This window comes from Perognathus longimembris, chromosome 6 (assembly GCF_023159225.1).
Source record: "Perognathus longimembris pacificus isolate PPM17 chromosome 6, ASM2315922v1, whole genome shotgun sequence".
Lineage (NCBI taxonomy): Eukaryota > Metazoa > Chordata > Mammalia > Rodentia > Heteromyidae > Perognathus > Perognathus longimembris.
Genome location: NC_063166.1, coordinates 2,620,258 through 2,631,923, shown reverse-complemented (window position 1 = coordinate 2,631,923; position 11,666 = coordinate 2,620,258). Strand labels below are relative to the sequence as shown.

The following is an 11,666-nucleotide window of genomic DNA, read 5'->3' as shown; positions in this document are numbered from 1 at the left end:
GCCACATGTTCTCTATTAGTGTGTTTGTGTCCTCCTGCCACCCCCCTCAACATGGCATCCCACTGGAGTTGATCAAAACATGGTTTCTCCATTTTATAATCTGAAATTTGCTGTTTGCTAGCAAAATTGTTTTTCTAACCGACCACGTGGTTCTAAAATATTGGGCAAAAAAATGTCATTTACTATTGGAATTCCAAAAGCGTCTACTGCTGAAATTCATTTATGCATGCTGTAAAACCTATGTGCACAGTGTGTATGTGTGTTCCATGTGTGTATGTCTGTGTAAATGTCATTTGTTAGTGAAGTCTCAGAAAAGGGAATTGAAGAAACAGTGTAGAAAGAAGAGGGTATGGGTATGTCCTAAATCCATACAAGACAAATATCATTAAATCGGTGTACAATTGTTGGCTGTGACTTAAACACTGATGTAAAACGAGTATGCCATTCTTTATATGTCCATCTAGCTATATATCTGTGCTAAAACTCATCACATCTACTGAGTTTTGTCATTGCAGAATTCTGGCAAGTATTTGGTCAATTCTTGACAAGGTCCAGGTAAGCTCTAGTCCCCTTGGCCTCCTTGTTGCTTTAATTGAAAATAAAAAAGGGCTTTTGTGGCAAAAATATCCCTCTAAAACTCCATCTCCCAACTAACCTGCGAAGAACCAGGCTGGAAGCATGGATGAAGAGACTTATCTCTTACCAGCCAAATGCTGGAAGTGGAGCTGTGGCTCAAGTGGTAGAGTACTAGCCTCGAGCAGAAGTGCTCAGGGCCAGTGCCCTGGCCCTGAGTTCAAACCCCGTGAATGCCAACGGGGGCAAGCCATCCCAGCAACAAGCACCTAGACCCCTGGGACTCAGCCAGTTTTTGTCCAGCCCCTGCCTCATGAGACTTCTTCCAGGCTTCATTCAAGGACTGGCATCTACCACCAAGGGACCCTGCTGCTCGCCTTCTCCGGGAGGGGCCACATTTCTGCCTTTTACCCCTAATGCCGAGGCCCCTTGCCAGCAGGAAGCAGCCAGAGAGAGTCTTCGTCCTTTTTCATAACTATTAAAAGGCTGGAATGTAAGGTCCGTCCCTGGAAGGCTCCATGCAGATGCCCCCACCTGATTAAGTCTCCACCCAGTTACCTGGGTAACTAGCAGACCTGGAGACAGTTACCTCCCCTTTCCCTGAGGTCACATCCTAATCCACCTGGCCACACCCCTTGCCCCTGCCCTAGATATAAGGCGGGGCTGGGAGGGGGTCATCCCTTCTCTCCCTTCTCTCCCGCCATGGATCATCTTGGCCACAGGCCAGCAGTTTGGTAATAAACTTTCTCTCCTGCCTGGAAAAAAAAATTGGCTAAAAATTTGGTTGTAATTCCCTTTAACCTTGCGTGACTGACTTCCTCTCCTTTTTCTTTTTCAGGTTTAATCATTTCTGCTTTTCCCCCTTTTCTGTATAATTGCTACTTAGCAAACTAAGATATTTATTAACTTCTTACTTTATTCTACACTAATTTTGACCCTCTTTTTCTGTTGTTGGAGGTATCTTGATCACTTAGATTTCTACTTATTTTTTGTCTTGTTTGCGTCATTTTTTGTGATTTTTGTTTGTCTTCTCTTCCTATACCGTGCTAGGCGTGGGAAACACACACTCGGTGCATTGGGTTGACATAACACTAGTAAGACTTTATTATCTCCTACAACCAGACTCAACATTTACATGAACAACATTGTCATTGTAAGACTTCCGATTGTTTCATAGACCCGAGTCTAGTCAATGCCAACTTTATTAAAGCTTGAAGTTCTTCCTCATTTCTTCTAGAACTTTCTCATCAAGAGGAGGCTTCCTCTGGCTGCCAGGCTGCAGGAACTTCTTCACGTTGGGGAGGTTGCTGATCCTGGTCTTCAAGGCCTGCAACACACAAAGCAGAGCTGCAGACGGGGGCACAAAGTCCGCTTCCGCCATGAACACCACCCAGGAGACCGGAAGCCATCTGGACAAAGCCCAGGTGATTCTCTTCACCCATTCAGGGTGGAGGCTGAGAACAGAATCCCAGGCACAGGAAACATGGGAGCCAGACACACACGGAGCTCAACCACACAGTCCTCAAAGAGCTCTACTGAGACTTCATCCAGCTCAAGTCCTCGCTGCTCCCTTAGACTTAAAACGCATGGATTCATTTTCCGGTCGTCAAGCGAAAACACTGCATCTTTCAGAGATTAAAGGAGACAAAAGCCACACCCCAGTAGCTCATGACTATAATCCTAGACCCTCAGGAAGCTGAGCTCCGACTCAGCCCAGGCAGGGAAGCCGATAAGGTTCTTCTCTCACACCAAGGAGGCAGGAGGGGGAGGTATGGCTCAAGAATCGGGGTGCCAGCCGTGAGCTAAAAAACCGAGTGAGAGCCCCGAGTTCAAGTCACAATAATGACACAAGAGAGAGGGCGGTGAGAGGGAGAGAGAGAGGAAGTGGAGGGAGGAGGAGGAGAAATGGAGGAAACGGGAGGAGAAGAAGGAAGGGAAGCAGATGAAGGAGAAGCAGGAGTGAGAAGCTGGCGGTGGGAAGCGGATATCGAAGGGCGGGAGGGAGGTCAGGCGTGGTGGTGGGTGGGAGCCGGTGTGCGGGCTCAGGCTCTGGAGGAGCCGTGCTGGGGGGGGGGGGAAGCAGAGAGCGCGGGACTTGCTGGGCGCTGCTGCGAGGGTCAGAAGGCAAAGGGAATCCCGAGGCCAGGGACCACCGTCCGTGTTGCAATGGGAGGAGACCAGCCCTCTCCTCAAGCGGCTCCTCAGCTCCCTCCCACTGGAGTCACGCTTGGGCCTCCCATGCAGTACATGGAAGCTTAGGGCGGAGGCCTAGCGGACGCTGGCGGGCGGAGGTGGCTAGCGCGTCGTGGCTGTGGCAGTGGTGGGGGCAGGTGGGGGTGGCGGGGGGCTGTGGAGAGGTCACCTGCAGCAGGGGGAAGCCGGTCAGAAGGCTGGGGTCCAGCTCCTCCACGTAGTAGAGAAGTTCCACCACGTGGATGTCGGCCCTGCTCAGCCTGTTGCCCACGAGGTAGTCCTGCCCATGGCTCTTCAACACCTGCGGGATTGGAGGAGTCAGGGTGTGGGCTCGTGCGTGTGCACAGATGCACACACACACGCACACACACACACACGCACACACACGCACACACACGCAGAGTCCGTTCGGGGCCTCCCCCTCTTCCCATAGTTGCTCAGCTCGCTCCCTCCTGCTGACTCCCAGCAGTCCTAGCGCTCCACTGGGTGCTGTGGCTCCAGGCTGGGAGGGAGAGTGCCGGGGACCTGCGGCCGCACAGGCGCGGGCTCCGTGACCACCGCTCTCATTCCCGGCCCTGGCGCTCACGCCCGCCGCCCTCGCTGGGGTCTTGGCGGCTGTCAGAGGCTCGGCTCAGCCGCGTGCAGTTCCGCGGGTGCCCGAGGCCAGGAGCCCCCTCCCCGCGCGCTCTCCCGGCTCCGTGCGGCTCCCTCGCCTCCTCTCCCGAGTCCCGGGGGGGGGGGGGCAGGTGGGGCGCCTGTCACGGGACTCGCCCTGAGCCCTGCCTGCCCTCCCCATCCCCATTGCTGTCCAGGGCAGGGCGGGCCGCCGTCTCTAGGGACGCGAATCACCGAGGAGGCGCGTTATCAAGAGGTCTTCGTTTACTTCAAGGTCCTTGCTCAACCTGCGCCTTTTCCTCTCGGGTCCCTTAGCAGGCGCGGAAGGAGGGCGGCCGCTCTGCCCCCCAGGAGCTTGGGAAGGGGACAGGGGCTGCGCATGGCAGGACGGCCCTTCGTTTCCTTGGGTGGCAGCGTTCTCCTCTCGCCTAACAGCCCTATCCCGAATCATGATGGATGGAACACGCCCCTCCCCTCCCCCTCCCCTCCCCCTCCCCATCCCCTCCCCATCCCCTCCCCCTCCCCCTGGCCCCCAGCTCCCCGCCCACCTCCCGGCCCCAGCTCTCCAAGTGCTCTCTGCGGTGTGGTTGTCAGCCTCTGGCTCCCGAGTTCCGGTCCCTGTCGTTGTGGGGCGTGGGGTTCACCCTCGGGAGGGCTCCAGCCTTCCACAGGTCAGGGGGACTTAGGAGCAGTCTCAGTCAGCACCCTGTCAAGCAGTGCATGCTGTACTGGGCTGGGATTAAGTGAAACTCTGCGGAAGAACCGTAACGCTGCAGATCGCCTCAGTGCTTGCTAGCGGTCCACTTTTCTACAGTGGCTTGTGGGCCAGGGTGCCGCGCTGGGCTTCACGCAGGCCCCCTGGACGGGGGGGGGGGGGTGTGGGGGAGTCAGCGCCCCGGGGAAGGCCGGCCACTGCCTCCCTCTCAGCCTCAGAACTCCGGGTCCCCAACGCCCACAGCCGCACTTACTTTCTCAAAGGCAGGCAGGTAGCGGTTCTTTGCTTTGTCTTTTATGGTAGCGATCTTGGCAGGTTTTTCCTCCTTTGGAGCCATGGGCAGAAGAATAAACAGTTCATTCAAGTCCGCCATGCCTTCTGTATACATATCAATCCTGAAAGCAAAAAATAAAATGAAATAAAGAAATCCCAACATTCAAATGTGTCTCAATTTAGATTTCTGTGTAAAGACCCAAGCCAGTCAACGTGAGGTGGTTACGGTGTAATTTGCCATCAGTGAATGAATGCTACTCAATTCCTGTGTGGTTTCCTTGTGTCCTTTATGTGCAAGCATTTATTCATTGAGAACAACCTACCAAGCGGCATCTATCTGTCTGTCTGTCTGTCTGTCTGCCTTCCTGTGTGTGTGTCTGTCTGTCTGCCTTCCTGTGTGTCTGGCTGTCTGTCTGCCTGCCTTCCTGTGTGTCTGGCTGTCTGTCTGCCTGCCTTCCTGTGTGTCTGTCTGTCTGTCTGTATGCCTTCCTGTGTGTGTGTGTGTCTGTCTGCCTTCCTGTGTGTCTGGCTATCTGTCTGCCTGCCTTCCTGTGTGTCTGTCTGTCTGTCTCTCCATCCTCTAGGAGTCTGCCCTCCTCCCCTCAGTGTGTACGCTCAGACCAGTGGCCACGGTGGGCCTGGTCCTGGCCGTGTTCGCGCATTAGCGAGCTAAACCTTTCCTGTTCTGTCTATGGCTGTCAGAGCAGAACGATCACCGTACAGGACTCGCTCCTTGGCGTCTTGCCCGTAGAGGTTGTACTTGGTGGCGATGTAGTTGAGGATGGCTCTGGACTGCACGATCCTCATGCCGTCCATCTCCACCATCGGCACCTGCTGGAACATGAACCTTTCATCTGTTCAAAGGGAAAAGAAAAAGAGAGCAATCACACACCTGTAAGAGCCTAGGAACAGGGTTCCTGGAATGGCTGAAGACACAAGAGAGTGAAAGAGGATTGCTTAGCAATCTTGTAAGTGAAAGAGAATTTTGTTTTGGGTTGTTTTTGTGTGCTTTACGTTTCTTCTAGTTCTGATCAATCATCCTCTGGTTTTATAGCCCATTTCATCTCCTTTATGTCCTGAGCGGATACACAGGACACATGGACTGACGCATTTGGTTTTTTACTTTATCCATCTTTCTGCATACCTTTTCCCCTTGATATTTTCTCTTAGCAACAATTAGCTGTCTGAGGAGGGGCCGTGACGTGAAGAAGCACGCACCCCCGTTCTCACAAGACTGCAGAAGTACTTCCCCCCGCTCTCTCCCGCACCCCCTCCCTGCCCGCACCCCTCCACCAGGCCCACGGCAGGACCTGCCTGCCGCCCAGGACTCGTCTTTCCCTGCGGAAGCTGTGCCTCAGCGGTTCAAGCGCTCCACGGTGGTGGTTCACACGCGGCAGGCTCCTTCCTCCACCCCCATCGTCCTCACACGCATGCTCCCTGCCACAGCACCCTACTGACTGTGCTAAAGGCCTTCCGGGAATGCAGGGTGCCGTCTTCATGGATACTGAGGGGGAATTTCACCTTGGGTGGGAGTTTCCAAAGGAAAGCTCACGGTGATCAACACATTTGCGGAGGTTTCGGACACAGCCTTCTCTGTGGAGGATCCACTGCGGGCTCTCTCTGTGGAGGATCTACTGCATGCTTTCTCTGTGGAGGATCTACTGCGTGCTCTCTCTGTGGAGGATCTACTGCGTGGTTTCTCGGTGGAGGATCTATGCGTGCTCTCTCTGTGGAGGATCTACTGCGGGCTTTCTCTGTGGAGGATCTACTGCGTGGTTTCTCTGTGGAGGATCTACCGCGTGCTTTCTCTGTGGAGGATCTACTGCGGGCTCTCCCTTGGAGGATCTACCGCGGGCTTTCTATTGGAGGATCTACTGCATGCTCTCTCTGTGGAGGATCTACTGCGGGCTCTCTCTGTGGAGGATCTACTGCCGGCTTTCTCTCTTGGAGGATCTACCGCGGGCTTTCTATTGGAGGATCTACTGCGGCCTCTCTCTGTGGAGGATCTACTGCCGGCTTTCTCTCTGTGGAGGATCTACTGCTGGCTTTCTCTCTTGGAGGATCTACTGCTGGCTTTCTATTGGAGGATCTACTGCGGGCTCTCTCTGTGGAGGATCTACTGCCTGCTTTCTCTCTGTGGAGGATCTACCGTGGGCTTTCTATTGGAGGATCTACTGCGGGCTCTCTCTGTGGAGGATCTACTGCTGGCTTTCTCTCTTGGAGGATCTACCGCGGGCTTTCTATTGGAGGATCTACTGCGGGCTCTCTCTGTGGAGGATCTACTGCGGGCTTTCTCTGTGGAGGATCTACTGCGTGGTTTCTCTGTGGAGGATCTACCGCGTGCTTTCTCTGTGGAGGATCTACTGCGGGCTCTCCCTTGGAGGATCTACCGCGGGCTCTCTCTGGGAGGATCTACTGCGGGCTCTCTCTGTGGAGGATCTACTGCGGGCTCTCTCTGTGGAGGATCTACTGCGGGCTCTCTCTGTGGAGGATCTACTGCGGGCTCTCTCTGTGGAGGATCTACTGCCGGCTTTCTCTCTTGGAGGATCTACTGCGGGCTCTCTCTGTGGAGGATCTACTGCGGGCTCTCTCTGGGAGGATCTACTGCGGGCTCTCTCTGTGGAGGATCTACTGCGGGCTCTCTCTGTGGAGGATCTACCGCGGGCTCTCTCTGTGGAGGATCTACTGCGGGCTCTCTCTGGGAGGATCTACCGCGGGCTCTCTCTGTGGAGGATCTACTGCGGGCTCTCTCTGTGGAGGATCTACTGCGGGCTCTCTCTGGGAGGATCTACTGCGGGCTCTCTCTGTGGAGGATCTACTGCGGGCTCTCTCTGTGGAGGATCTACTGCCGGCTTTCTCTCTTGGAGGATCTACTGCGGGCTCTCTCTGTGGAGGATCTACTGCGGGCTCTCTCTGGGAGGATCTACTGCGTGCTCTCTCTGTGGAGGATCTACTGCGGGCTCTCTCTGTGGAGGATCTACTGCGGGCTCTCTCTGTGGAGGATCTACTGCGGGCTCTCTCTGTGGAGGATCTACCGCGGGCTCTCTCTGTGGAGGATCTACGCGGGCTCTCTCTGTGGAGGATCTACTGCGGGCTCTCTCTGGGAGGATCTACCGCGGGCTCTCTCTGTGGAGGATCTAACGCGGGCTCTCTCTGTGGAGGATCTACTGCGGGCTCTCTCTGGGAGGATCTACTGCGTGCTCTCTCTGTGGAGGATCTACTGCGGGCTCTCTCTGTGGAGGATCTACTGCGGGCTCTCTCTGTGGAGGATCTACTGCGGGCTCTCTCTGGGAGGATCTACCGCGGGCTCTCTCTGTGGAGGATCTACCGCGGGCTCTCTCTGTGGAGGATCTACTGCGTGCTTTCTCTTGGAGGATCTACGACAGGCTCTCTCTGTGGAGGATCTACTTCGGGCTCTCTCTGTGGAGGATCTACTGCGGGCTCTCTCTGTGGAGGATCTACTGCGTGCTTTCTCTTGGAGGATCTACTGCGTGCTCTCTCTGTGGAGGATCTACTGCGGGCTCTCTCTGGGAGGATCTACCGCGGGCTCTCTCTGTGGAGGATCTACCGCGGGCTCTCTCTGTGGAGGATCTACTGCGGGCTCTCTCTGGGAGGATCTACCGCGGGCTCTCTCTGTGGAGGGTCACCGTGTGTGTCTCCACGCGTGCACTTCTGGTGGGATGGCCACTCACACAAGCCATGAGGGATTTGCCCGTGCGGCTCTCCCCGGCAGCTCGGTGCCTGTCACTGTGGAGCCCGAGTGCCGGGCACTGGGGTTCCCGAGCTTTCTGGAGGGCACGGGCTCAGGGGCGAGGGGACGCGCGGAGGGCGCCTTCACAGGACACGGGGGCTGCCTGGAGCAGCCCAGTCCTTTCCCAACTGACCAGGCGCCAGCTGCTCCAGAAGCCCCGCCCCTCCCGCCCCTCCCGCCCCTCCCGCCCCTCCCGCCCCTTTCCGCCTCTCTCCAGCCCCTCCCTGCCCCTCCCTCCCCTCCCTGCCCCTCCCGCCCCTCCCCACCCCTCCCCGCCCCTCCCGCCCCTCCCTGCCCCTCCCGCCCCTCCCCGCCTCTCTCCAGCCCCATCTGACTGCCTGGCTGCCCTGCCTGGTGAACACCTTTCCCTAGACCACCTGAGCAGCGACAGGAGGGGCTTCTGCTTACCAGTTTTTATCTTGGCCATGTCTTCTGCAGATGCTATGAACTCTTCTTCAAACTGCAAGCACAAGAATTAAGTTCACGTTAGTTCTTTGCAGAACTCTGTAGTCTCCACCTTGAGCGATCCTTTTTTAGGAGAGGATAGGTGGATATGATTTCTAACTTTGGCATGATTTTTAATGGATGGCTAAGGCTAGATCTTGCTTGGGGAGAGATGTTGCATGACGGAGGAGACTGGGGAACTCTGGCTCCTGAGGTTTTAGAATGTCTGGAAAGCCTTTACCTCCAATGACAGTAAAACAGAATCATTGGTGTCCCCATCATGTGCTATGACACGGTGCCGTGGTCATTTACGTTCTTGTCACCATACGTCTGGTCATGGAACACATGTCAGTCCTTTTTCCTCCATAATTTATTTTAAAGGACGGGCTCTACCCTATTTGCGTGAATTGTGCCTTTGTTGTAGGAAACGATGGAGCTAAAGCCCCGGGTTCTCCTGGAAGACGAGCGCATCACTGCAATGGGCGGTGAAAACCCGGCTGTGAGCCCGGAGAGCTCGTGCGCAGTCCATTCACAGGGCGCGACCGCACCCCTACCGCGCGTCTGCAGCCCCAGGGACGAGGGGGCCCCAGAAACGAGGGGGTCCCCGGGACAAGGGAGCAGCCTTGGTCCAGCACCCACAACCAAACGCGCGTCCTCCTGCTGCCTGCAGAGGGCAGCACAGCCCGGAGCCCCCGGAACCCAGCAGCATTTCCTGCTCCAGAGCTGGCCACTTCCTGTGCAGAGCTGGCCACTTCCTGTGCAATGCTGGCCACTTCCTGTGCAGAGCCGACCACTTCCTGTGCAGAGCTGGCCACTTCCTGTGCAATACTGGCCACTTCCTGTCCAGAGCTGACCACTTTCTGTGCAATGCTGGCCACTTCCTGTGCAGAGCTGGCCACTTCCTGTGCAGAGCTGGCCACTTCCTGTGCAGAGCTGACCACTTCCTGTGCAGAGCTGGCCACTTCCTGTGCAGAGCTGACCACTTCCTGTGCAGAGCTGGCCACTTCCTGTGCAGAGCTGACCACTTCCTGTGTAGAGCTGGCCTCCGAGCTCCTCACGCCTTGCCCGTCCTCGTCTGCATCCCCACAGGGGCCTGGCTGCCTTGCTCCCTGGGCTCCACAGACCCACGACAGACGCCGCTGCCCCTCAGGCCCCACAGATCACCACGGATCCATACGGGGCACTGCTGTCCACGACCATCACCCCACGTTGGTGGCTTTTATGTAAAATCTAACCACAACTCGTTTGGTTATTGAATTTATATTAAGGTAAAAAGCCCACCTCAGTTAGAAGGACTATCTTTGTATCAGTTACCGAGTTCCAGTAATTACCAACTCAAGGTAATCTTGTTTAATCTGTGAGTCCATCCCCCGACTCTGGTCATCATAACTTAAACAATAGAGTTATCATATGGTCTGAGCATAAATATATCTTTTTTTATTTAATTTATTTTATTTTATTTTTTCTTTTAATCTTTTTTTTTTTGGGGGGGGCCAGTCCTGGGCCTTGAACTGGGCCAGTCCTGGGCCTTGAACTCAGGGCCTGAGCACTGTCCCTGGCTTCCTTTTGCTCAAGGCTAGCACTCTGCCACTTGAGCCACAGTGCCAACTCTGGCCGTTTTCTGTATATGTGGTGCTGGGGAATTGAACCCAGGGCCTCATGTATACGAGGCAAGCTCTCTTGCCACTAGGCCATATTCCCAGCCCGAGCATAAATGTTTCTGTGTACACATCGTATCAAACACTAAATCCCACGAGCAAATTACAGTCGTTCTGTCCTATCAGCTCCTATGCAGCCCATATTCAAGTTTCTCATTATATGAGTCTCATAATTTGTGTTTTACAGCTGGTTTAAATTACATTGTATAGTTTGCCTTAAGCCCGTAGAAGCCATGCCTGACGTTATTGTGAGGCTTCTCTTACCATTCTCTCTCGGTTGGGCACGGCCGCTCCAGCACGCTACTTGAGTGTGCGCTGAGGGGTCTGTGGGTCAGGATGAGCCTGAGTAGAAGCATCTGGGTGACCCCAGCTCCCTCAGGTCCTGGCCTGGGGGTGCCTGTCTGTCGTCCCCAGTGATGCGAGAAGCACAAGCAGAGGAAGCGCAGCCAAGGCATGGAGTGGAACCCAGTGTCAAACATAATCACCAAGACAGCCCGGTGCCGGTGGCTCACGCCTGTGATCCCAGCTACACGGAAGACCGAGATCTGGGGATCAGGTTCAAAGTCAGCCTAAGCAGGAAAGTCCGTGAGACTCTTCCCTCCAACACACCAGCAAAACGCTGGAGGTGGTGCTGTGGCTCAGTGGTAGAGTGCTAGAATTGAGTCCAGGCCCTGAGTTCAAGCCTCAGTTCAAGCCCCACGCACAGCAGATAGGAAAGGAAAGGAAAAGAAAGAACCAAAGCAAACAGGGAATGGAGGTGTGGCTCACATGGTTGACACCTGCCTAGCAAGCACAAGGGGAGTGCGTGTGCACATACACACACACACACACACACACACACCTCTTTTAACCAGGTATGTGATGAATGAGGGACAGATTGCTAAAACTTTCTGTCTAGTGTCTGATTCACTGGAAACCATTTTATTGCAGTCAAGGTTACTCCAAGGTTATACAATATGCTTATGAAAGCATTTGTGGAGCTCCATTGTCGGATGAGCCCACCCAGAACCTACCTCCACGCCAGCGGCTGCCAGGAGCCAGCGGATCGACTCCATCCTGCCCCGGGTATTGGGGTAGTGCAGAACGGGCTTTCCTGCCATGGGAGCCGCCTCTCGATTTCCCTAAATGTGAACACACCCGTGAGTGAGGACAGAGAAGGCCAGGGCGCACTGGGACTGCGGCTGATGAGCCAGCCTTTCCCAAGAAACACTGCCTTCCTCGCCGAGCGCGCGTTTGCTGCCTCGTTGGGCACACGTGCTCACCCATCCACAGCCACCCTCGTGACACCCCACAAACCCCAACCCAGGTTCTCATCCTTCCTCTCCTACAAGACGGAAAGAGAGGTGCCAGGGCTGGACCCCACTCATAACTTCTCCCCACGGGAGAAAGCGCCTGGTCTTTATTCTCTCACACATAAGGACGTCACACACTTGGCTGCCGAGCA

The 11,666-nt window shown here is 55.2% G+C and overlaps 1 protein-coding gene across 2 annotated transcripts; it reads right to left on the bottom strand.

Moving 5' to 3' along the window:
* Positions 1–1,648: 1,648 nt before the first annotated feature.
* Positions 1,649–11,356, bottom strand: LOC125352483 (glutathione S-transferase A1-like). Of its 2 annotated transcripts, XM_048347626.1 has the most exons (6): positions 11,236–11,356; positions 8,529–8,580; positions 5,091–5,223; positions 4,350–4,491; positions 2,936–3,067; positions 1,649–1,900 (listed from the first exon to the last, which is right to left on the bottom strand). In XM_048347626.1, the coding sequence occupies exons 1-6, from the start codon at positions 11,320–11,322 to the stop codon at positions 1,778–1,780; spliced, it is 669 nt and encodes a 222-aa protein (XP_048203583.1). In that variant the 5' UTR covers positions 11,323–11,356; the 3' UTR covers positions 1,649–1,777. The 2 variants fall into 2 exon arrangements, with proteins under 2 accessions (XP_048203583.1, XP_048203584.1); XM_048347627.1 differs by lacking the exon at positions 8,529–8,580 and having other exon boundaries at positions 11,236–11,244.
* Between the last annotated feature and the right edge of the window lie 310 nt (positions 11,357–11,666).

Coding starts and splice junctions, on each gene's coding strand:
- LOC125352483 (XM_048347626.1), bottom strand. CDS start 11,322: ATGGCAGGAAAGCCCGTTCTGCACTACCCCAATACCCGGGGCAGGATG. Junction 5,224..8,528: donor CATGGCCAAGATAAAAACTG/GTAAGCAGAAGC, acceptor CCCTTTGAACAG/ATGAAAGGTTCATGTTCCAG. Junction 1,901..2,935: donor CCGGCTTCCCCCTGCTGCAG/GTGACCTCTCCA, acceptor TGTGTGTTGCAG/GCCTTGAAGACCAGGATCAG.